General features: G+C 33.0%; 1 protein-coding gene across 1 annotated transcript in view; it reads left to right on the forward strand.

Moving 5' to 3' along the window:
- The first annotated feature begins 70 nt into the window (after positions 1 to 70).
- The window catches only part of LOC126827067 (dynein axonemal heavy chain 3), a 63467-nt gene continuing 37116 nt past the window's right edge, over positions 71 to 26421 (forward strand). The window contains exons 1-34 of the mRNA XM_056102208.1: positions 71 to 175; positions 1066 to 1264; positions 1916 to 2122; positions 2899 to 3152; positions 3526 to 3730; positions 4523 to 4726; positions 5287 to 5417; positions 5838 to 6033; positions 6562 to 6756; positions 7217 to 7405; positions 7639 to 7767; positions 8293 to 8493; positions 8677 to 8816; positions 9212 to 9302; positions 10346 to 10413; positions 10694 to 10922; positions 11323 to 11475; positions 11907 to 12045; positions 12412 to 12610; positions 13212 to 13320; positions 13473 to 13592; positions 13972 to 14142; positions 14794 to 14931; positions 15629 to 15772; positions 16166 to 16330; positions 16637 to 16771; positions 17261 to 17479; positions 18185 to 18285; positions 18667 to 18781; positions 19518 to 19651; positions 21821 to 22102; positions 22328 to 22472; positions 23590 to 23625; positions 25810 to 25833. Of these exons, the coding sequence (XP_055958183.1) occupies positions 111 to 175; positions 1066 to 1264; positions 1916 to 2122; positions 2899 to 3152; positions 3526 to 3730; positions 4523 to 4726; positions 5287 to 5417; positions 5838 to 6033; positions 6562 to 6756; positions 7217 to 7405; positions 7639 to 7767; positions 8293 to 8493; positions 8677 to 8816; positions 9212 to 9302; positions 10346 to 10413; positions 10694 to 10922; positions 11323 to 11475; positions 11907 to 12045; positions 12412 to 12610; positions 13212 to 13320; positions 13473 to 13592; positions 13972 to 14142; positions 14794 to 14931; positions 15629 to 15772; positions 16166 to 16330; positions 16637 to 16771; positions 17261 to 17479; positions 18185 to 18285; positions 18667 to 18781; positions 19518 to 19651; positions 21821 to 22102; positions 22328 to 22472; positions 23590 to 23625; positions 25810 to 25833 (5232 nt within the window). The 5' untranslated portion in view covers positions 71 to 110. The remainder of the gene's footprint in view (positions 176 to 1065; positions 1265 to 1915; positions 2123 to 2898; positions 3153 to 3525; positions 3731 to 4522; positions 4727 to 5286; positions 5418 to 5837; positions 6034 to 6561; positions 6757 to 7216; positions 7406 to 7638; positions 7768 to 8292; positions 8494 to 8676; positions 8817 to 9211; positions 9303 to 10345; positions 10414 to 10693; positions 10923 to 11322; positions 11476 to 11906; positions 12046 to 12411; positions 12611 to 13211; positions 13321 to 13472; positions 13593 to 13971; positions 14143 to 14793; positions 14932 to 15628; positions 15773 to 16165; positions 16331 to 16636; positions 16772 to 17260; positions 17480 to 18184; positions 18286 to 18666; positions 18782 to 19517; positions 19652 to 21820; positions 22103 to 22327; positions 22473 to 23589; positions 23626 to 25809; positions 25834 to 26421) is intronic.

Below are 26421 nucleotides of genomic sequence, written 5' to 3' on the forward strand. Positions count from 1 at the left end.
CTTCTAATGGGCATGCTGCTATGCATTATAAATTATTTTTGTAGCCCTCTAACAGTGCTGGTAGAGAAGAATATCCCTGGCATTCTACAGTTTTAGAAAGAAGATATTTTATGACAACTGATCTCTATATAGTACATCCTGTGATGAGAAAAATATTATACTTATTTCATACCAAGTAAGTATACATTTTGAGTTTAAGAAATATTTGATTATGGGTAAGTCAAAACAAATCATGCTTAAGCCCTTGTAACATGTCACTAGGGACCGGGTATCATTCAGATTTGATGAAAAAAGGAAAGAAACTGAGCTTACCATCTATAATCTAATACACATATTCAGTTAATAGATTGCCATGCAGAAAGTGTTAAATACCATCAAGATTCATCAAAAAACGCCCAGTTTGTGCTCCCGTTTAGTTTGACATTGGTTGTCTAGTTTATGAAACTAAATGGTCATAAACTGGATGACCAATATCAAAACTAAACTAAATGGTCATAAACTAGATGACCGATGTCAAAACTAAATGGTGTTTCTTAAACTAAACGGTAGCACAAACTGGGCGTTATTTGATGAATCTTGATGGTATTTAATACTTTCTGCATGGCAATCTATCAACTGAATATGTGTATTAGATTATAGATGGTAAGCTCAGTTTCTTTCCTTTTTTCATCAAATCTGAATGATACCATGTCCCTAGTGTGTGTAGAACACTTTTATTTCAGCAATGAATTACAAAATCTATCTCAAAGTTTGCTGACAATATAATTTACCAGATTGGACCATGTAGTCAAATGAAGTCAAATTAAAAGAATATTTTACTGATGGGAGTGAGATTGGCTCTTTAATTAGTCCATAATAAAAGCCTTTACTCTGTATTTTTATCTAACCAATTCTCTCACATTTCGGTGTGCACGTAATAGAACCCTTGGTAGTAGGAATTCGATATAAGAGCTGTACATGTTTGGGCAAAATTTCCCTCATAGCACACTGTATGACGTCTGCCCATCTTTATTAGCCAAGTCAGTTCTGAACACATTTTATTTTCTGTCACATTTTAATTTACAGATATGCAGATTTTCGTTTAATTGATATACCTAAGCTACGTCAGATTATGCCCATTACGATGGAGGAGTTTTTAAAACATGTTCAGACGTCTAGTAAAGAAGGAGCAAGATATTTACGTAAGACGTGGCTGAATGATTGCTGTGACATCGTGGATGAACTAAGAGATGATGTCGAGGCTATGATGCCAAAACATAATCAGGTATAATGTGACCAGTATCTCCAACATTTAGTCTTGGTGCAGCCTGTGCAAAAGGCGCTATAGGCATTCCGTACTCAGAACCGTTCCACACTCCAAAATATTTACTGTTCCTTTCTCGGCGCCTTTCCTGGAATGCTTCAAATCTGTAATGTAAACAGGGTTAAATAGTGTGACTTCCCCCGTACAAAACATTGGACTGGTATCTCTAGCATTTAGTCTTAGTAGTTGGAACTTCCCCCATACAAAATTTGACTGGTACCTGAAACTTCCACGTATAAAATAATTCCCCTGTCAAATGAAAAAATCTAAATTGTTTAGTTACTATGGGTGAGCAAGGTTACCAACAATCGAATATACACAAAATATTTTTGCTATGTGAAGCAAGAAGTGCTAAGAGATGTTCTACAAAAAATTATTATATTCTGTTGCATACATGACACCTACTGGAGCAATGGTTTGGACATGTTTTCAGAAGCCAAAGGCCACTGGGTAGAAGATAAGCTGGGGGTCACCAGCTGACTTAAGTCTGAATGGAACATTTCGCAATCGTCGAAGGCCAGAGACTCTTTTATAAACTAATGTTTGATTTGAAGAAATTTTCAATATTGTAATATCACAATTCAAAGACAAAGTTAATTCATCTGTTTTCAGGATTTACGAATGGATAAGATGGATCATTTTTTTGGTAGCGTTGCTTCATTAATGTCTAATTTATTACGACAATGTGTAAAGAATTCTATCTATGACCTAGTTGACCTTGTAGAAGAATATTGCCATGGTAACAGTTATGATGGTGTATATGATATATTTACTGGTATGGCGCTACCAACAATGATTCACCCTGTCACTATATTCATGGTAAGACAAATTTATTGCAGGGAGGCCATAGTGGTGAAGCGATTATGGTGCTAACCAGGAGGTCCTGTGTTTGATCCTGGTGTTGTTCACAGAGATTCTTCAGGATTTTCCAGCCAGATTTTCTTTTCTCAGTAGAGCCGGACTGAGGGTTTGGGAAGGGAAAAAAGCATGTAGTCATTCTTCTTGCATGAATAAAACCAAAGTTCACTCATGTACTCATGTACTCATTTGATAAAGATCCTATGGAATTGACACTGTTCGGGAAAAATTTCTATCATAGCTCACTTTATGATGTATCTCTGTCATCATTGCTTGATAATGACTAGAGAAGCCTAAAGGAAACGTCGCTCAGTAATAAGCAGTAATTGTATTCTACAGAATTGTGACCTGCATAATTACATACGCATTATAGCCTGGTGGGTGGAGAAAAGTAGGATGTTAAAACCCATTTCATATTATTTCTTTTTGCTGGTATTTTACCATGGTTGGTTTTATCCATTTGAGTTCGCTTCCAAACTGATAAAACAATTTCCAATCTTGAACCCACGGAATGAACAGCATTGTGGTCACTTATTTCTGACTACCCAGATCTATTGAATGATTCTCCAATTTGTGTTGTCTGCAGTCCTGCTGAATTATTACTGGGAATTGTCTGCCCATAACACTTTATGATGTGGTTTTGTTAAAGCTCATCCTAACAGATAGAATCCTTAGCACTGATTTTTTTAAAAAAAAAAAATTTTTAATAACGTTTTACCGGTATTTATTATTTCCAGTTAGAAGATGGAGAAAATGGTGATATAATGTTTAAACCTCCATTTCCACATACTACAGACTTTTTTAATTTAATTATTGACACCATGATAGTCAGTGTTGTCAAGTTACCTAGATTAGAGAACTTATTGTTTCAAACTGTTGAAGACTTGGACATCAAGTATATTAGTAGTGTTAAAATAGAAGAAGAATTGGTTGACATTGCAAAAAGTAGAATTCATAAAGTTGTCATGGAAAACAGTCACGGACCAATCAAGTGAGTTGCTTTGGGGTTAATAGTGTGTCAGGGGTTGTACAATGTTCATGAAAAAATAAAAGACTTGTCAAAAAGCTTGTGAAATATATGATTCTTGACTTATTTATTTATTCCGGACATATTTATCTATAATATCAAGTTATGCATAGTACTTTTGTATTTGGTATTAATGTTCTCACTATCATTTTAAGGTAGTTATTTTTTGTGATAAATTTATAGTAGATATTATTTTATAAATTTATAGTATATATTAATATTATGATAAATTTATAGTAGATATTAATTTTGTAATTTATAGATGTTAAATAGTCTATGATAAATGTCTTCTATCTAATGATAAATTTATAGTAAATATCTATTTTATGATTTATAGATATAAAACAGTCTATGAACCATATAAATATCTTCTATCTAACGAAGCTGATCAGACAGTCCATAAGTTCATCAGCCGTGAACGACCTTTACGAACATATGTTCAGGAAATCGAAAAACTCAGGAAAATGGTGTCAGAGGTTGGATCTCTTCCTGTGTTAGTTCCAATGCATCTTTTCCACCTCAACTGTGACCATATCAACAAGGTAAACAAAATTTGCTTTAATGATATATCATTTATGCACTATTAACAAATTGTGGAAAATGAAAGATGTATTTATTCTTATATCCACTTTTAAACTTCTGTGTTGCAAGTCAGAGTTCTTGTTTCAGTTATATTAACCAGTCTTGACTGACTAGAAGTCATATTGACTGGCTGGTAAGCTTTCGTATCAGTCAATTTACATGCCATTTAACCTTAAAATACAATAAATATTGTTAAATTTATATTGTTTGTAAAATATTAAAAAATCAATTTACAAATTGAGTAATAGTAAAAATTGTTATATTCTTTGAAAAATGTCTCCTGCAATTCTGAGATAAAGAAAGCACACTAAAAGTGGACCAGCTGGCAAGAAGGCCAGAAGGATTTTTCTGTCTGGATTTGGTTTCTAGCTTTGTTTTTCATTGCCCAGGCATTCCTCATCCAGCATTTTAATTACAAAGAATATATCAGTACTTGATAATCAAGGATCAAGCTGTGCAACTCCACACCAAAATTATAGCAAACTTTTGATAAAAGTATTGATTCCCTGGTTGTACATAACAAGGAGTAGAGTCGCCTGTTCAACCTTGTGGGGTTTCTCCGCATGCTCCAGTTTCCTTCCACTGCTAAAGACCCCCTACGCGCAAGGAAATTATTGAAATAAAATTGAACCGTGTGTTAGTTCCGAAATGACCTAGTTTGTGTCGAGTGGACGTTAAACCCCATCTCTCTCTCTCTCTCTCTCTCTCTCTGTGATAAAAGTATGTTGTTTATATATTTTATCATATTTCAGTGGTTAATAGACAGAGCAAGATCTTTAATTGATACCATGGTAACCAATATAATGACAACTAGCGTAGAATTTAATCGATCTATATGTGACCAATATAAATTAATTGTCAAGAAAAATGCACAACATGCTGAAACTACAGAATCTTTGGTTGAAATGCAGGAGTATGTTGAAAATCTGAGAATGGGAGAACTTTATGAACTCAAGGTAAGGAACATTTTAATACATTGTTTTACCGCCCAGAGGTATTGGGTGGCCAAATGGTTTTACACGTGCGCATTAGATCATAAGATCTGTCATTGACTCAAGTGGTGTGGTTTCGATTCCCCACTTGTACTTGACAAAGAGTAGGGTCATCTGTCCAACCTCATGGGTTTTCTGTGGGTCTTCTGGTTTCCTCCCACTTATAAAGACCCCTACACGCAAGTGAATTATTGAAATAAAATTGAACCATATGTAAATCCCAAAATGACATAGTTCGTGACGAGACGACATTAATCTTTAACCTCATTTCTCTCTCTCTCTCTTGTTTTCCGTGATCTTACTGATATTTGTACTGAGTAGCAAGACAAATTTCAAATTTAAAGATAAATTGTACTCTGGGCACCATCAATAGTTGAATGCTATTTGTAAACTAATGGATATATATTTCTTTTCTTTTTTATTTTGCTTAAAATTCAAGAAGGAAATAAAACTTGACAAAAACTCCCCTTTAAAAACTTTTTCTTGTCTTATCAAGTCTATGTTAAATTTGTTCTCATTGTCAGGATAAACTGGAGATAGCTTGTGGTAACGTTTTATTTTTAATGGATTATGCGTATTTATCATCAGAAGATATTTCTGTTAATAGCAGTACATTTAAATGGCCTGATAGAATTATACCCATTATACTTAACACGTAAGTTTATCTCTTTGACAATGTATTTTTATGACAAAGACTATACTTATTTCCATTCTTGTAATGTTGATTCAAACATATTTTATGACGGTACTGGAGGTAATTGGATTGGAGAAAAACTACAAAATCTGCAACCTCTGTCCAACCTCATGAGTTTTCTCTGGGTCCTCCAGTTTCCTTCCACTGCTAAAGACCTCTACACGCAAGCGAATTATTGAAATAAAATTGAACCATGTATTAATTCAAAAATAACCATGTTTGTGTTGAGTGGACTTTAAACCCCATTCTCTCTCTCTACCTCTGTATGGATTCAATGACAGGGTTTGATTCTTGACAGGAGGGTCTTATAACACCTTTTATATAGGATTTATTGTATACCAATGATACTATATTATATGATATCCATGTTTTCTATGACAGTGAAACTAAACTACAGAAACAACATGAAATGGCTGTGAAAAATCTGGCTAATAGAAAAGATAGATTCTGTGAGGACATTAGAAGAGTAGCGGAATCTGTTCGTGAATTTAAACAGAAAGACAAGATACCTGAAGCAGAGACGTACCATACACAATTGCAGGAACTGGGTGTTAAACTTGAAGTTTTTAAAGAAGAGGTAGTTTTATTAGTTCTACTTAGAGTTGGAAATTCTATATAATATTATTTTAGCTGATAGCGATGTAAACGCAGGTTCTACACATCGAATGCAAATATGTCATTGGGCAATTAGAATTCTCCACAGATAAAAAAGATTCTCCACAGTAACAAAAATATTGTATAGAATCTGATCTGTTGATCATCTGTAAATTAGTATTGTTATTTATGAAAGATTAAAATCTTTCTCAACCACATCCCTTAATAAAGGAGGCCTATTACCGGTAGTTGAAAAACATGATTGCATCATATTTTTTGTGAATTATTTTGTTTTACTTCTGGAAGAATATTAAGATTGGAATTATAAATGTTTAATATTAAAGCATTGATACTTTTGGTTGATATTTATTTTGTGGTACTTCAAAATCGGTGTGTTTGTAATTGTGGGAGGTGTAGCACATATTTGCTCAACTCTTAGATTCAGTTATAAACAGCATTATTATATAAACATAATATTAAAATATTTAGATTATCAATATTAATTTTACAGAAAGGTAATATAAATAAGGAAGAGACGTTATTAGGAATGGAGACTCAGACGTTATATAATGAGATAACAGATCTGATTGGTGAAAAGGAACCATTTGACCGACTCTGGTCGACAGCCGTTACTTTCCATGATCAGTATGAGAAATGGATGAATGGTCCGTTACTAGAAGTTAATGCTGAAGTGGTGGAGGAGGAGGTGAGTCTCTTGAATTTGAGTGGTAAAGAAAGCTGGTATCTATCCTGTCATTTCCCTGTTAAGTTTAATGTACAGAATATATAAAAGGCAAGAGTTGAAGCATTTGATTTAATGGAGCAAGCAGTATATGAAATGCTTGTGCAGTATTCTCAGAATGTTCAGTGATTCCCAGAATGTGCAGTGATCAACCTGAAATTTGCAGTGATCATCCTCATTTTGTGAAGTAATCTAAAATCACAGTTAGCATGGTTTTCTGGCATTATCATAATATACTGGTAATAGAATAGACACATGGTAGCAGACGGAGCATAGGATGTCAATTTTTCTTATTTCATACCTTTGTTGGTTTTATGTGTTATGGTATTACAGATTCTCAGGTGTGTAAGTGGGTGGATGGATAGATTGATTGAATCATTTCATGTTTGGAAAAAACACATTTATATCTCTGTTATATTTTAAGGTTCAAAACCAATGGAGAACAGCCTATAAATTAACCAAGATATTTGGACATCCTGATTTAAAGGGGCCCTTAAAAGCTGCTGCTACAATAAAAGCCAAACTAGAGAAGTTTAAGATTAACATGCCACTGATTAATGCCTTATGTAATCCAGGTATTAAACCAAGACATTGGCATATGATGAGTATGAAGGTACATTTAAAATTGGTTAACAGTTTTATTCTAAAAACATTTCATCTTTTAAGAAATCTCTTAAGACTGAACTTTATAAATCTGGTTACCGTTAATGGTAACTTTAAAATTCTCAAATCTTACTTCAAGAATTTACAGGTACGTTCCAGATATTATTGACAATAAACTATAAGATACAAGAATCTCTGCAAAAATTATGATGAAAATACTATCAATTCAATTATTTTTTAAAGGTTGGATTTGATGTGACACCTAAGGAAGATACACCACTCAATGACGTTCTAGGAATCGGTTTGGAGAAGTTTTTAGATGAATTGATGGGAATAAGTTCTCAAGCTAGTAAAGAATTCTCGCTAGAAAAGGTAATTTTATCTTTCTTTAAATCTACTAATGTTTATATCTTCATATATTTTTGTATGAAAATTATTCTGTTGTATGTGTATCATTTCCTTTAAAGTTACAATTTCATATTTTTAAGTTATATTTTTAAAATGTATTAAAATAAAGCCCTAAAATAGATGGTATCTATAAACAGTCCTACCTTGTTAAAGAATAATCCTATTAATCCTATAATTCCCTATTGCCCGTTGAGAAATTGGCAAAAATATCATAACGTTTGAAGATAGCTATTCAATGGTGGGGAATAGGAAAACAAGGGAGGTAATTGTGTTATTATTTCCGGTTTGAAGATTTTTAAGTGTGAGGAAGATAACGTATGATCGTATAATAGTGAGTTGACAACCTATTGAGCAAAAGACATAGAAATAATTATGTTTTGACTTTCTTAGAAAATATGAAATTGTAACTTTAAAAAAGGCGATTCTTAGATAAGTATGTTACTTTGAATTGTTTATAATGAAATTAATTTTATTTTCAAATTTTCACAGGCTCTTAAGAAGATGAAAGAAGATTGGCAGAATATGAATTTTAACTTTGTAGCTTATAAAGATACGGGAATCGATATTCTGTCATCATTTGATGATATTCAAGTTCTATTGGATGATCATATCGTCAAGACAACCACCATGAAGGGCTCTCCTTTCATTGGTCCATTTGAAAAAGAGGCTAGCGAATGGGATGTACAATTGGTAATGATATAAATGAAAAAATTTACAGTATTTATTATTTAAACATATAAAAGCCTTAAATTTTCATCATTAAATCTTATTTATCTTGGGGTAAAAAATGGGTTGATAGATGATAGATTAAATCTACATTAATGTATGGAAGCTTTGGTTGTTAAAAGGACAATTCTTTTGTCATTATTTCAGCATCGTATGCGTTCTATCTTGGAATCATGGTTAAAAGTACAGAGTGCTTGGTTATATTTAGAACCAATCTTTGGTTCTCAGGATATCAGAAATCAGATTCCAGTTGAAGGCCAAATGTTTGAAGAAGTTGATGAACATTGGTAGGTTATTCACTAAACACTACAAACTTAAAACAGAAGAAGTTGGCTTGTTTGATGAATTTGATTTCATTTACTGTATCTACAGTGGAGTTCAAAATTGGATATTTTTAAACAATGGATTTATGTATAGATTTCAATATCGAACAGTTGTCATCCCACAAAATAAATCCAATAATCCAGTGATATCGACAATTCTATTCCTGATCTAAATCAAGCAGGGGCTAGTCATATTAAGCTTTATCACACAGATCTGTCCCATTTTTGTGACTTTTTAAAGCTTTCCTTAACTCATAATATCTCAAAATAGCACCCAATAGAATATATTCCTGCATGTGAGTTACTAATTAGTTTCAACATTATCTTGTATTTTGTACGTATGTGGATTAATTCTGTAGGAGGAGTATGATGAGTAAAGCTATAGAAGATACAAGTGCTCTAGTCGTTGTTGGTCAAGATGAGATGTTAGAAAAACTTCAGCATTCAGAGGTAATTATAACATTAGGCGCAAATAAAAAGCTGGCAGTAGGGATATTATAAATAAAGATTCTTTATAAAGGAATGCTGGTACACCATCATTATTGGATACTGTGAAAATGTCATCATTATAGGAAAATGGTCACACCTTTGTCGGAAGGTGGTCATATCATTGTGGGAAAGTGGTCAAACCATTGTGGGAAGATGGTTATACCGGCATGGGAAGGTGGTTATATTGTGGGAAAGTGCTCATACCATGGTGGGAACGTGGTCACACACACACCATACGGGAAGGTGGTCACACCATTGTGGGAAGGTGGTCAGACCATTGTGGGGAGGTGGTTATACCTTTGTGGGAAAGTGCTCATACCATCATGAGAAAGTGCTCACACCATTTTGGGATGGTGGTCACACCGTTGTGGGAAGGTAGTCACACCATTGTGGGAAGGTTCTCACACTGTTGTAGGAAAATGATCACACCATTATGAGAATGTGGTCAAATCATTGTGGGAAAGTGCTTACACCATTGTAGGAAAGTGCTCACACCACTATGGGTGGTCACACCATTGTTGGAAGGGGCTCACACCATTTGGGAAGGGGATCATATCATTGTGGGAAAGTGGTCACACTATTGTGGGAAAGTGGTCACACCATTGTGGATGGATACACCATTGTTAGAAGGTGGTGACTCCATTGTTGGAAGGTGGTCATATAATAGTGGGAAGGTGCTCACACCATTGTTAGAAGGTGGTCATATCATTGTGAAACGGTGGGCACACATTTGTAGGAAGGTGACCATATCATTGTAAGAATTCAAGCACACAATTTTGGGAATGCATGCATACCCTGTGGAGATGCAAGTACATTATTGAAAGAAATTAGGAGAATATTGGCATATCAATACAAGCCTGTTATTAGCGAGTATGGATGTACCAGGGGAATACAAGAGTACCAACAATGGAATACAGGCACATTATTTCTTAATACTCGTACATCACAAAGTGAATGCTGTTTCAAGATGTGAATTATATGAATTTTCATTTCTTTTTTTTCAGTCTATGTTAGATGATATACAGAAAGGATTAAATGATTATCTTGAGAAGAAAAGATTATTTTTCCCCAGGTAGGCTATACTGATATGAATATTATTAATATTGACTCAAACATTTACACCTCTCATGATAATAGAAATAAGGCTCTTGTATTAGAAATAGTGTAGATATTTTAGATACGGTAGATCACTAAGGAAATTATAAATGATATATTATAACTTGGCAGACACCCCCTGCACCCTGTCCCTCAAATTAGTACTTTAAAGTAGTGTTGCATCCTTTGTGGATTTTAAAGAATGAATAGATTTTGTTTTTCTATATTTCCTATTAAATTCTGATTTTATTTTACAGGTTTTTCTTCCTGTCCAATGATGAATTATTAGAAATCTTGTCAGAAACTAAAGATCCTCTTCGTGTTCAACCTCATCTCAAGAAATGTTTTGAGGGTATTGCTCAGTTGACCTTTAATGAGGAGAAGGTCATCATTGCCATGGAATCTAAAGAGAAAGAAAGAGTTGACTTTCCTAAAACTATCTGCCCAGCTGATTCTCGAGGTCTGGTGGAGAAATGGCTTTTACAGGTAATAGTTTTATATCTGTAAAAGAGTGATCTCAGACCTCACTGTAAATTGAAACAGTGTAAAACATGTAAATTAAATGCTAATCTACGAAGATATCTTTAAATTTGATGACCCTTGAAATAATTATATTGAAGACTATTCTTTTCACGAGAGCTGACGACTAAGCGCATTTGAGCAGGCATACTGGATAAACCGTGCTATATAAATGACTAATTTAATTAATTAATAATATATTAACAATGATCATCGAAAATAATAGTCGAATATATATTTTCAGATTCTGTTCCCATCCTCAATTTTTCTTAATACACAATGATCATCAAAATCATATTTGAATATGTATTTTCAGATTCTGTTCTCATCCTCAATTTTTCTTAGAAATATTTTGTATATTTTGTAGGTTGAAGAAGTAATGAAGTTAAGTTTAAGAACCGTGATGACGAAAGCTGTTAAAGCATATCCTGAAACACCACGTAAAGATTGGGTTTTACAATGGCCGGGACAGATTGTACTAGCAGCAAGTCAAACACACTGGACAGCAGAAGTAACACAGGTGAAAAGACTTTGATCCACTTAAATAATTTGAGAAATTCATTTTCAACCTTCTTAAAGCTATGATTGTTTTAAGCTTTAAGGACTAGTAGGTCCTGAATCCACCATGTCTAAATAATTATGTCACTAATATTCAGTTGGTTATTGAATGTATTGGCAAAAGAAGATGCTACACATAAACTGGAACACCACACATGGATACCAGATAACAGACACGTTACAAGGATATTTGAAACAAGGATGTTTATGGAAGACCCGTGTAGTGGGGGGGCGGGGGCAGGGGTGGTTTTCTCTTCCAAGACGTCAAGATGTTTTCAAAATCATAGGATCAATGGGATATCTGACGCATATCTGGACCTGAATACAACTATCAATGATGTGTAGAAGTTATTAAGAGGCACTTTAAAATTGAGAGTTTTGTTTTATATATAGGCTATAATGGCAGGTCAGTTAGAAGGTTATTTAGAGAAAAGCAGAAAACAAGTGGAAGAAGTCGTCGCCATGGTACGAGGAAAATTATCCAAAATGGCCAGAATTACTCTAGAGGCTCTTATTGTTATAGATGTTCATGGTAGGTAACTTTTGATTAATAGTTTCCATTCCCAAAGATATGTGTATATTCAATATGTCTTTTTGTAATGATGTGTTGATTTAAGCGTCTTTTGAAATATAATAAATGTATTAATTACTTTATATATGCTTGGTACTTTTTAAGTCATACATATTTCATGAGAGCATATCCAATTGTTCGAGATTTTCTTGATATATGATGATTAAAATATAGTACCATCGATTCCAAAGGGAAATCAAACTCTGATGTCCATAAGCACAAAAAGATAAGTTATTTTAATAGTAGCCTATATCGAGTTTACCAGGGAGAAATACCAAAGCTTGAATACAATAGAATATGATTAATACATCATGACATTTATTTCAGCTCGTGATGTTGTATCTAATCTACATAATATTAATACCCAGAAGGAATCAGATTTTTCGTGGATCAGCCAATTGAGATATTATTATGAGAAGAATGCTATAATGGTAAAAATGATAACTACATCTGTAGCATATGCGTATGAATACCTGGGTAACTCTGGAAGATTAGTTATTACACCTCTTACTGATAGATGTTACAGGTAATTATTGAATACATTATTAGATCCATGATTCTATTAATAATAAAAACATCGCTAGAGTTGTTCAAGATAATAAACCTGATATATTAAACCATTCAAGTTTTATTATATTAAAAGAAATCTGTTCATACCTTCGTCATTAGGCCTATATATTGATACATTTTTAAAAATCTTTGTACACTTTCTGAACACAGATCTGAGAATTACTAAATCTTGGTATATTCACTCCCAAATATGTGCATTATATTACTAAATCTTAACATGTTATTGCTACGCAGCTCTGAACATTATTTAATAGAAGTTTATTGCCCAGACAGTGGTCCTTTATCTGGTTTTATCTTTAGAAAGCTGAAAAATACATTTGGTGGGTGCTTGAAGAAATTCTTTTTTATTTGTTGATGTTTTTTTTCGAGGGGATGGGAGTTGGCTTCATTTTATGTGCAAGGTCTTTTGTGTTATTACCTAATGCAGTGAATATCTTATCATGTCCAAAACATATTAATGCAATTCCAGGACCCAAAACATATTAATGCAATTCCAGGACCCAAAACATATTAATGCAATTCCAGAACCTTGATTCCGATTTTTGATACACTTTCAGAACACTGATGGGGGCATTATTATTAAATCTTGGTGGTGCACCAGAAGGACCAGCAGGAACTGGTAAAACAGAAACATCAAAAGATCTTGCTAAAGCAGTAGCTAAACAGGTTGGTAGAATGACTGTATGTGCAGTGCTGTGCTCTCATTTTGAGTTGTATGTGGTGTTTGACCATGGACCATTTTTATTTTTGGTGTTGGGTTCTCTCATTCTAATTTATGTGCAAGTTCAGATTGACCTTTGACCATTTTTTTTTTTCAGTGTGTAGTATTTAACTGTTCTGATGGATTAGATTATAAAGCTATGGGTAAATTTTTTAAAGGTTTAGCTCAGTCCGGTGCCTGGGCTTGTTTTGATGAATTCAACAGAATAGAACTAGAGGTAACTTATTCTGTCAATAAACAACATTATCAATCCATTTGTCCATAGTTCCAACATCAATGCCATCTGCACATATTAAATAGACCTGCTCTAATCTGATTAATTGATTATTAAACACAGTATCCATTTGATCTTAGTTCCAACATCAATGCCATCTGCACATATTAAATAGGCCTGCTCTAATCTGATTGTTGGGTGTTAAACATGAAAGCTTTATCGATGTTAGAATAACTTGGATGTATATCTTTGTTATCACAGTTATTTCATTATACGAATCTCTCAACTGACCAGGAAATATCTAACTCTAATGATCAATTATGTTATTAGAATGATAAATGCTTGATAATTTTAATACTTCAAAAAATAAATTTATTTCTAGGTATTATCTGTAATTGCTCAACAAGTACAGACCATACAGCGGGGTATAGCTGAACAATGTAAGACATTTGTATTTGAAGGAACAGAGATACTATTAGATCCAACTTGTACTATATTTATTACTATGAATCCTGGGTATGCTGGTCGTGCTGAACTACCAGATAATCTTAAGGTGAGCATTGCAAACGTATTCAGACTTTTCTTTAAAAATGAGAGAGTAATTAATAATGTTGATTCACTAACTGTCTTTGGGTTCTATAACATCAGGGGGATTGTGGTGGCTAAGTGGGTAAGACACTGGCTCGCTAGCCTGGAGGTCGGGTGTTCGATCCCTGCATTGGCCGAGAAAGTTCATCCAGATTTACCGGTGTGGTTCTCCCTTGTCAGTGATGCAGGACGGAGGGCCTAACAAGGACAGCTGTCTAGTCGTTCGGATGGGACGAAAAAACGAGGTCCCATGTACACATTGGCGTGCACGTATAAGATCCCTTGACAGTTGGAATTCGATATAAGAGTAGGCGGTAGTGCCGCTGTCCGGGCAAATTTCCTCTCATAGCACACTGTATGGCGTATGCCCATCTTCATTAGCCCAGTTCGGAGCGAAACAGTAGGATGTTAAACCCCAATTCATTTCATTTCATTTCTATAACATCACTGGAGTAGGGTCGCATAACCAACTTCATGGTTTTTTCCATTCATGAAAATATATGATATACCATATGATAGTCCTGAAATGACCTGAATGATTTAAGTGGACATTGAACAATATCCTTGGATGTTGTAGAAATAATTATGTAACAATAATATATTATTTTTTGTCCAGGTATTATTTCGTACAGTTGCTATGATGGTACCAGACTATGGTATGATTGGTGAAATATCCCTGTATTCTATGGGTTTTGTTGATGCCAGAAGTCTTGCTATTAAAATTGTGGCTACATACAGACTCTGTTCTGAACAGGTCAGTAGAACTTTGTGTTGCATTTATGTTCGTTAGTGAAGAAAATATCAATTGGGATCCTCTAGTTTTTGTCAAACAAACGATAAAACTATCTAGGTTGGATTTAAATCTGTCATGAAATTAATGTCATTTATACAGAAAAAATACACTATGTTGGCTAGATTAGTGGCTGGCCTGGTGACTTTCTATAAACCGAGATCTTGTTCATACCATAGCTATCACATTAGATATTCCTTGACACTTGGAAATTGAAATAGGAGTTGGTCAGGCAAAGTCTCTATCATAGAACACTGCATGGCATATGCGTATCTTCATTATCATGGTTGGTTTTTATAAGTCAGATGTTAAACCCTATTTCATTTCAAATTAGTGGGACATCAGGTTTTCTAGTTCTAGTTTCCTAAAAGGTCCCTTGGCAGTTGGAATTCGATATAAGAGTAGGTCGTAGCGTTGCTGTCCAAGCAAAATTTACCTCATAGCACACTGCAATGCGTATGCCTGTCTTCATTAACCGAATTGGAGCAGAACAGTAGGACGTTAATCCCCATTTCATTTCTTCTCATTTCAAATTAGTTGGACATCAGGGTTTCTTTTTCAATTTTATGGAATTTAATATGCTCGATGATTATATGTTTTATATGCTTATATTTTATGATTGTCAACTTAACTTGAATATTTCGTATTTATTTGATTATAGTTGTCATCCCAACATCATTATGATTATGGTATGAGAGCAGTGAAGTCTGTATTAACAGCAGCAGGCACATTAAAACTTAAATACCCCGAACAACGAGAAGATGTACTTGTTCTTAGATCTATAAATGATGTCAATTTACCAAAGGTAGGAAAATCGAGAAATCTTGCTTATTAACATAAATAGAGGTCATGAAACGAAGGATCCTTATCTGTTGTTTAATCAAGCACAATTTTTGTATGTCTGGTGCTCTGTAAGGGCGACATGAGACAGAAACGTCTTCTTGTTGCATTGAAGATATGGGTATAGCTGATAATTGTTTTTGGTCAAAATGTGTGGGGTAGGGTTAAGGTTAAGAACCTCTGTGACCCAAAAAATTGGTGGCTCAAACTTTCAAGCAAGACACCATATTCAGATATTGACATCATTATTATTGTATCAGTGACATTGATTAGTCTATCATCTAATTAATCACAAGATATTAAGCAATAATTCTTAGATTTTATTAATTTTATATCCAAACTTTTCTCTCTGTTTCAGTTCTTGTCCCACGATATTCCATTATTTGAGGGAATTGTTTCTGATTTATTCCCTGGTGTTCAGCTACCTAAACCTGATTATGTTCATCTAGAGAAAGCTTTGACTGACAGAATTAAACAACGTAATCTACAAGTTGTTCCATGGTTTGTGGAAAAGATTATACAGGTAAGCTCGAGTTACTGAATTCAGCAGTATAGCTGTCTGTCGGCAATAACTGCTTACCTGATGGTTTTTCTCTGAACTAGTTTCGTTTTTAGCAATGTTTGACTGGAATATTTTGGGATAAGTCAACTATTTTTTTTAAGCACTCAGTCTGTCATTGCATCTAATCTTGTCAAAATTTCAAATATTCATAACCTCGCTAAGAATAAAAAAAATAGACTGAAATTTTCTAAATATTAGATTTATATTATCTATTTTGAAACTTATATAGCAAGAACGACCACTTTATCTAACTCTTATATTTTCCAGATTTATGACATGATAATGGTTCGACATGGTCTGATGATTGTTGGGGATCCAATTGGCGGTAAAACATCCGCTTTTAAATGTCTGGCTGATGCTCTTGGTGATCTCCAAGAAAAGAAACTCATGGATGAATTCAAGGTATGACAGTTTTCATTATTTACAATTTTAAAATTTAAAACAGAAATGTAAACAAATATGGAGCTGGCTGTAAAGACGTACCGAATGGCATGTCTATTGGATTGTATTTGTATATCCTGGTACTACTGATTTGATTGCTGTAAAAATGTAAGAATTGCATGCCCATGGTTGCAGGTTCGCTTCCAGACATTAACATATCTGTGCCACTTACTTTGAACGATTCTCCTGAATATGTTGCTGTTGTTTTTACATTCTATTGATTCTATTTATTTTATTGTAGGTAATAAGTTATATTATCGTTCTATTGTAGGTAATAAGTTGTATTATCGTTCTATTGTAGGTAAAAATTTGTATTATTGTTCTATTTTAGGTAATAAGTTGTATTATCGTTCTATTGTAGGTAATAAGTTGTATTATCGTTCTATTGTAGGTAAAAATTTGTATTATCGTTCTATTGTAGGTAATAATTTGTATTATCGTTCTATGTAGGTAATAAGTTGTATTATCAACCCTAAAGCTGTAACAATGGGTCAGTTATATGGATGTTTTGACCCTGTATCACATGAATGGACTGATGGTGTTCTAGCCAATACATTCCGTGAACACGCCTCCAGTACGACCGATGAACGGAAGTGGATTATATTTGATGGCCCCGTCGATGCAGTGTGGATTGAAAACATGAACACAGTCTTAGATGACAATAAGAAGGTAAGTTGTCCATAACGCTGCACATGTTTCAAGATTTAGCTTTAGAAATTAGAATTGGAAAGCTATATAGTGATGGGTAACGGTCCCAGATTTCTCTCATAAAGCTACTAGTTTCGTTCTTATGCAAACTCTACAGGCTTGAGTGAGATTGTGCCACTGTTCCCTTTATATAGTCCCTGGAGACTGGAGTATTGCTGAAGTCTCAGGTGGACCATAGACTTATATAGTACAGAGTTTACCAAATGTAATTTTTGTTGTTATCTTCATTGAAAATTATACATTTAATTGTGTAACAGATAGATATCAGGGGTCGGATCCAGAGGGGTGGAGGGTCCATAGATAAAAAAATTTGTAAAACAACACTTTATGAAAAAAGTGTAATGGTCGTATGTTTTATCCTTTATCACCAGATGGTGGGATGGGATTGGCATATGTGATATCACAATTAATGATTTGCATCAATGAAATTGAATCACAATGTGATCCTACTAATTCATAATAAAAATTGACGTCAGGGGTGTTGGATTTCTCTTTTAAAAAAGCTCAGTGTGTATGTATGCCTACGTAATTTGGAGAAGATGATGGCATCGATCATGCATTGTCAACTGTCAAATTTTCTTAACTGGAGCCTGGCAAAATACCCTTCCTGCAAAAATTCCTGGCTCTGCCCCTGGATATGTCATGTATATGTATTATATCTTGTAGTTATGTTTAATGAGTGGAGAGATTATACAGATGAGTAATAAACAGAATATGATATTTGAACCTAGAGATTTAGAACAAGCTTCACCAGCTACTGTCAGCAGGTAAACTAACAGAAAAAGGTCCCATTTATGATTGAAGATACCTGGGTAGTTAGAATTTGAAGAATACTAGTTCAAAAAGCTGCTATTCAAGAAAAATTCTCCTGTGCCATAAAAAAGGGAAAAAAAGATTCAGTTGGACTCAAAATGACCAAATGTTGACAAGATGTTGAACCTATTCCATTTTCTTTCCTTAATATTAAACTGCTTTTATTTATTGACTTTCAAATTTGTTTGAATATCATCAAATTAAAAGGTCAGTCTGTAGGAAATTTTTATACAGAATTAAACCAAGAAAATCGCAGATTGTAATTGCACTGTGGAATCTAAATACGAGTGGTAGATTTTTATTATTGATTAAAATATTATTTGATTTCCTGATAGATGTGGTATGATATATCTGGATGCAATACAACTTGGTTGGGAACCTCTGGTTAAATCATGGATGGAGACAAATTTAGCTGATTCTTTCACTAAAGAACAAACAGAAACTATAAAGGTATATTTGTGTATATTAATCCTAATTGTCTGCAATATCACTCTTGATTGAAGTGGATGTTAAGCCCAAAGAGAAGAAGAAGACTAAATCCTAATGTTCAAATGTTATGTTTAGATAACATTTTACTCATCTTTAGAGTTCCATGTTCATATAGCAGTTGGGACTATATGACGAGTAAGCCAAAATGATGTGTTCTGTGAAAATTTTACTGTTGTGCATTGCAGATGTAACGATACAATATATTCAAGTGTTAGTTTCAAAAAGACTGAATTATTTAGTTGATGAGATGTTAAACTCCACTCCCTTGCTTTTCATGTTAAGGGGCTTTTAGATCATAAGATCTGACATTGAGTCAAACAGCCTGGTTTAGATGCCAAGCTTATACCTTTCAAGCATTAGGGTCACCTGCCCAACCTCTTGCATTTTCTCCAGGTCCTTAGGTTTCTTCCCACTGCTAAAGACCCCTACTTGCAAGCAAATTATTTAAATAAAATTGTACCATATGTCAGTCCCAAATGATATAGTTTGGTGTGTCGAGTGAATATTACATCCCCTCTCTCTCTCTCTCTCTCTCTCTCTCTCTCTCTCTCTCTCTCTCCTTTCATGTGTGCCAGGAAGCTGATAGAAGTAGAATAATTAAAATATTAATCACTTGTTCACTTGTCTTGCAATTGTTTCCTGAAGAATTACCAACACTTAATGTTGCACAATTGTTTCATGCCTCAATTCTTTTCAGATGTTATTTGAATGGATTTTACCACCATGTTTAAATTTTGTGACTAAATATTGTCGTCACCTACTACCCTGCCACTTGATGCATTTTACTATGAGTATGTTAAAACTGTATGGATGTCTCATGGACGATGTCAAGTAAGTTTTAATTTTTTGGTTGTCTGATTTCCCTTATAAATACATTGTCTGTTCCCAACTTATAAACCAAAATCTCCCAATTATAGTACTCCCATTTCTCTAATCAAGTTCATCTGATAGTACTCCCATTTCTCTAATAAAGTTCTCCTGATAGTACTCCCATTTCTCCAGGCAAGTTCTCATGATAGTACTCCCATTTCTCCAGCCAAGTTCTCATGATGGTACTCCCATTTCTCTAGCAAAGTTTTCCCAATAGTACTCCTATTTTCACAACCAAAATCTCCTGATAGTACTCCCATTTCTCCAATCAAGTTCTCTCAGTAGTACTAACCATTTCTCCAGCCAAGTTCTCCCAATAGTACTCCTATTTCCACAACCAAGTTCTCACGATAGTACTCCCATTTCTCCAACATTATCTCTCTCACAATACGGATGTCCGAATGGTTAGCACATGCGCGCTGCGCTGTATCATACGGTCTGTCATTGAGTCAATTGGTGGGGTTTCGATTCCCCGGTTGTACGTGACAAGGAGTAGGATCGCCTGTCCAACCTCGTGCGTTTTCTCCGGGTCCTCCGGTTTCCTCCCACTGGTAAAGACCCCTACGCACAAGCAAATTATTGAAATAAAATAGAACCATGTGTTAGTCCTGAAATGACCTAGTTTGTGTCGAGTGAATGTTAAACCCCGTTTCTCTCTCTCTCTCACAATACTTTAGTTTTCTTCAAAATCAAACAGACATTAATTTTATTTTTCAACTGATAATAAGATATTTCTACCACAAGTGCAATTGACTTGGTCAGCATAATCATTACTAACCCATATCTTACATTGGAAACTCTAATTTCTTCAACCTGTAAATTCTGCATTCCTGTTTTAAGCATACTTGCATAGATGGTCATATTTTTTGTCCCCCGCCTTTCGAAGAAAGCAGGGGACTATTAAAATGGGTTCGTCCGTCTGTCTGTCTGTCTGTCTGTCTGTCCCGTCTGTCTGTCCGTCTGTCTGTCCGTCACACTTTTTGGGACACAATAACTCTCTTCCTAATTGAGCTAGAATGTTCAAACTTGGTGTATGTGTTTATTAGGTCAATGCCTTGATGGAGTTCGAAGATGAGCATTTTCCGCTTAGGGTAAGCAGAGATAAGCAATTTGATTGGTTGATGCTTTGGGACACGATAACTCTCTTCCTAATTGGGCTAGAATGTTCAAACTTGGTGTATGTGTTGATTAGGTCAATGCCTTGATGGAGTTCGAAGATGAGCATTTTCCGCTTAGGGTAAGCAGAGATAAGCAATTTGATTGGTTGATGCTTTGGGACACGATAACTTTTAATTGAGCTAGAATGTTCAAACTTGGTGTATGTGTTTATTAGGTCAATGCCTTGATGGAGTTCGAAGATGAGCATTTTCCGCTTAGGGTAAGCAGAGATAAGCAATTTGATTGGTTGATACTTTGGGGCACGATAACTCTCTTCCTAATTGAGCTAGAATGTTCAAACTTGGTGTATGTGTTGATTAGGTCAATGCCTTGATGGAGTTCGAAGATGAGCATTTTCCGCTTAGGGTAAGCAGAGATAAGCAATTTGATTGGTTGATGCATTGGGACACGATAACTTTAGTTCTAATTAAGTGAGATTGATGAAACTTGGTGTATAGTTTCATTACAGTAATACCTTGACTAAGTTTGATAATGAGCATTTTCTGCTCAGGGTAAGCAGAGCGATACGCAATTTGATTGGTCGAGACTTTGGAACTCAATAACTCTCCTTCTAATTGAGGTAGAATGTTCAAACTTGGTGTAGCCGTTCATTAGGTGAATGCCTTGATAGAGTTCGATGATGAACATTGTTTGCTTATGGTAAACAGAGATAAGCAATCTGATTGGTTGATGCTTTGGGACATGATAACTTTAATTCTAATTAAGTGAGAGTGATGACTGCATGCTTTGGGACAAGATAATCGTGATTCTATCAGATAGAGAATGATGAAACTTAGTGTATAGTTTGATTGCTCGATACTTTTGAAAAAAAAAATAAATGTGCAATTAATTAATATGTCATCTATTTATTTTGGGATTTCAGCGGGGGACATCAGCCTCACTGTTGGCTTGTTCATAATGAGCTAGGCACCATATTGAATTTAAGTGTTTGTGTTAATTTTTGGTGCTTAGGAAAATTGGTCACGAGGATGAAGATGATGATGACATGGATTTTATAGAAGATGAAGAAGAAGAGATGGAGGGAGGTGAAGGTGGTGAAGGGGTTTACAGTCAACCTGCTTCTGTCATGGATCAAAAACTAAATGAAGAACGAACCAATATGATCATTGCCTACTATTTCTTTTCTATAGTCTGGTCAGTTGGAGCTACATTAGATACAACATCCAGACTTAAATTTGATGAGTTTTTTAGAGGTCTATGCGAGATGGAAGGAAATACTGCTAAATTCCCCAAGTAAGTTTCCTTTTGATGTGAAATGTTGAATTTTATTTTCATTAAACAAAAATAAGTTGATAGATGTGCACTATTAAAAGATATTCACATTTGAAAATTTCCCAGACAGGCATTTGAAGAAGATATTTTAACATTATTAATCCTGGAAACTTCTAGTCATCTTTATTTCATAGTACCGTACTCTATGCTTAGATTGTTTTATTATATTGATGGTTTCTTTTACAGACCAAAGAATCTGAAGTTTGCCAGAAATTTGTTAATACCGAAAAAAGGGACCATTTACGACCACGTTTATATAAGGAAACAGTATGGATCCTGGTGTTCATGGAGTTCTCTTGTGGAACCATTTAACGTGGAAACAAAGGCAAAGGTTTGTTAGATTTATCTTACCTGTATTTATAGCTTATATCTCTTGTCTCTAGTTATTACTCTCTGATGTGGATGAGTTAAAGCTGATGACTTTAAAGCAGGTTTATGTCGACCGTAAAATTGAGAGTAACTGTCTTTTCGGCAAATGGCTTCAGCTGACTTAAACTGAAAATGGTCGAACTGATGCCTGTTAAGACTCAAATCAACTAGTTGCCAGTTGCCCATGATGAACTTTCTGAAACTCGTTTCATCTAGCGACAACTAGTTGCCTTCGACATGAGTGCAACCTGACATAAGCACTTCGAATTCAGTTGCTCTCAGTTGCTGATTTGATTAGCAAAGGCACACTTACAGCTAGTTGAAAGCAGTTACTCCCAGTTGAAAAGTCGACATAAACCCCACTAAAGACTTTATTCAACTTCAGAAATTAATAAAAATGTGGTAAATATTTCTATTATTTAGTGTGTGATTTTGATTAGTTACTTTTTGTGTGAGTTGAAACTAGAAGTTTTGTTTGATTCAAATTCTTTTAATTTTTGCTTGGTTTTATTTTAAAACTTTTTACCTTTATTCAATAATTTTTTGCTCTAGATGTGTTTTATAGATAAATTAATTTTAGTCCATTTTTGTTTTTTTCATGTGTAAAAAAAAAGCGTAGATAGTGCCAAGTGTTCAAGCTAATGAGAAAATCAGGCATTTTGATAATATGTCATTGACGTATTGCTGTGGCTTAGTGTGCAGTGTTATTTAATTTTTTATTTTCTTTTTGTTATTTTTTTTTCACTTTGAACAGGACCTGCAGGTATTTTATCATTATTATTTTTGGAATATTGATATATACTAATTATAGATAATAGTGTTAATCAGCTTATTTTCCTAACAGAAATTAATCCATAGTATAGTAATAGAATATTAAAACAAAATGATATCTTAATAGAATAAACTTTTGATTAATTAGAATTTCTATTAAATAATAATTAAACAAGGTCAAATGATGTGTGTCAGATATTATATAAGGGAATAAAAAAAGTCAATAGAATATGTTATAAAAATGTCTATCAAGAAAAAAGAATATCTCTAAGTAACAGGCACATTTTCAAATAATTTTCCATTTTAAGGCAATATCAGGAAGTGTTTTTACAGCAGTAGATTGGGTAAGATCTGTGTTGAATTATATGTATGTGTATATTACATGTATACGTATAGCGATGTCATCAATATACTAAATGTTTAATTTTAATATATATGTATTTGCTAGATGTATTGTATTGTAACACCAACTATTATTTGGTAGTGTTTTATTATTATTTATGTTTTGTTTGGTTTAGTTTATGGTCATATTTTTGTCATTTTGTTACTACTGTACAGTGTACAATGTACGAAATGCAATATAATTACAAGATACCTCAATCTATAAGTTACTACAATATACCAACATATGTAAGATACCATGGCAAAGATGCAAAAATTTGTAATATAGCCTACCATAATATATATGATACCACACAATATAATTTTAAGATACCAAAATATATAATATTAAGATACCACAATATATAATATAAGATACCACAATATATATAATATAAGATACTACTATATTTAATATAAGATACCACAATATGTAATGTAAGATACCCTACTTTATATGATATAATATATGATACGATAGTGTATAATATAAGATACCACAATATATAATATAAAATACAATATATAATATAAGATACAATAAATAATATAAAATACCAAATATTATATAAAATACAATAGATACAACAATATATAATATAATATACAAAATATGATAAAAGATATCATAATATATAATATAAGACACCACAATATATAATATAATATAATATAATATAATATAATATAATATAATATAATATAATATAATATAATATAATATAATATAATATAATATAATATAACACAATATAAAACATATATGATATAAAATATAATATATAATATAATATACAAAATATGATAAAAGATATCATAATATATAATATAATATACAAAATATGATAAAAGATATCATAATATATAATATAAGACACCACAATATATAATATAATATAATATAATATAATATAATATAATATAATATAATATAATATAATATAATATAATATAACACAATATAACACAATATATGATATAAAATATAATATAAAAAACAATATATAATGTAAGATGCCACAATGTGGGATATAGAATACAATACATAATACAAGATACCATAATGTATAATATAAGATACCACTATATATAAGATACCACTATTTATAATATATAAGATACCACTATATATAATTTACCACAATACATAGGTTACAATAATGTGTAAGTTACCACGATATACTATCATATATAAGATAGCACAATCAAAAAGATACCATAATATGTAGTATAAGATAGCACAATATATATTATATAAGATAACACAATGTATTAGATACCACTGTATATAAAACACTGTTTTGAAAAAGAAGAAAAAAATAGTCATTTGTAGACTAATTGAGAGAAAACGAAATATAGGATATGACATGCTTTACTGAACAATGGTTTACGATGGCAAACTATAATAATCATACCACAACTATATATTGTTTCTTATCAACACAGGGCAAATTCAATAACTTGATTTTATTTTGTTTGATTTAATAATAATGCATATCTGTGCTTGAAGAAGATATACATTTGTTCCTGGCTCCCAGAAGAAACTACTATTATTTTGTCTATATGTTGTTGTGTATTGTATTTTATTTGTAATAAAACTCTTATGTTTGTAATGTTTGGTGATGGCTTTATGTGAACCATATTGTTGTTTCTATTAAAGTTTTATACATGTTGAGCAGAGACGAAATATTTATGGTTTTAAAATCATTCAGTTCAATATAATCATTTTTTTTTCGTAACAATCACTGTATATATTTGATGTTATTCAATAATGTAATAATATGAAGTTATAGAGCATAGAGTACCTGAACTGTCCTGAACCCCAGCAGAAGTGCTAACATTTAGCATCTTTGTTTAAGTTCAATATACTACCATAAAATTATGTATATTTACAGATATCAGTGATGAAAAATTATATAAATATTGACAGATATTAGTGAAAATATATTACAAATTTTTATAGATATTAATGATTATAAATTTTAAATATTTACAGATATTATTAGTGATTATATATTACAAATATTTATAGATATTAAATATTTACAGATATTAGTGATTATATATTTAGACACATGTATTAACTTTTAGTTAACTTTTGTAGTGATATTATTATCAAACAATGTTTCTATTTTTTTTTTAAACAGAAAGATCGAGAAATGCGTACAATGGTAAGACGATATGTTGTGTAATGTACATAATATTATATTGTGTAATGTGCATATTTTGTTGTGTTAGTACATATTGTGTTGTGTAATGTACATTATGTTGTGTAATGTACATTATGTTGTGTAATGTACATTACGTCGTGTAATGTGCATAGTATATGTATGTAAATATTGCATGTTAAATATTACCCGCCTCATTTTTATTACATCGGCAGTCTGAATGTAAGATAAAAGGAGTTACAATGGTAAATGTGGGTTCATTTGTATAAATATCATGCACAGAGCTGCAGTGATTGTGTGGTTAGGAACTGGTTCAAATCCCAATATGGGCCAAGAAAACACTGCACATAAATGATGCCTTGGCATTTGGAATTAGAAAAAAATAGAGAAGAGCAATGGTGACCTGTCTAATTACCATCCTCAAATTGCAAAACCTAACAATAATAAAAATAATACTGTATGTTAGTCTCAAGCTGACCTAATTTAAATTTCAAGAAAAGTTTGAATCCAATTTTATATACCGGTAAATGTTGTGTTTACTGGGACGCTGAGTTATTTGTATTATTGAACTATCTCCCCAGAACATTGTTC

The sequence above is a fragment of the Patella vulgata genome, chromosome 7 (assembly GCF_932274485.2).
Source record: "Patella vulgata chromosome 7, xgPatVulg1.2, whole genome shotgun sequence".
NCBI classification, from domain to species: domain Eukaryota; kingdom Metazoa; phylum Mollusca; class Gastropoda; family Patellidae; genus Patella; species Patella vulgata.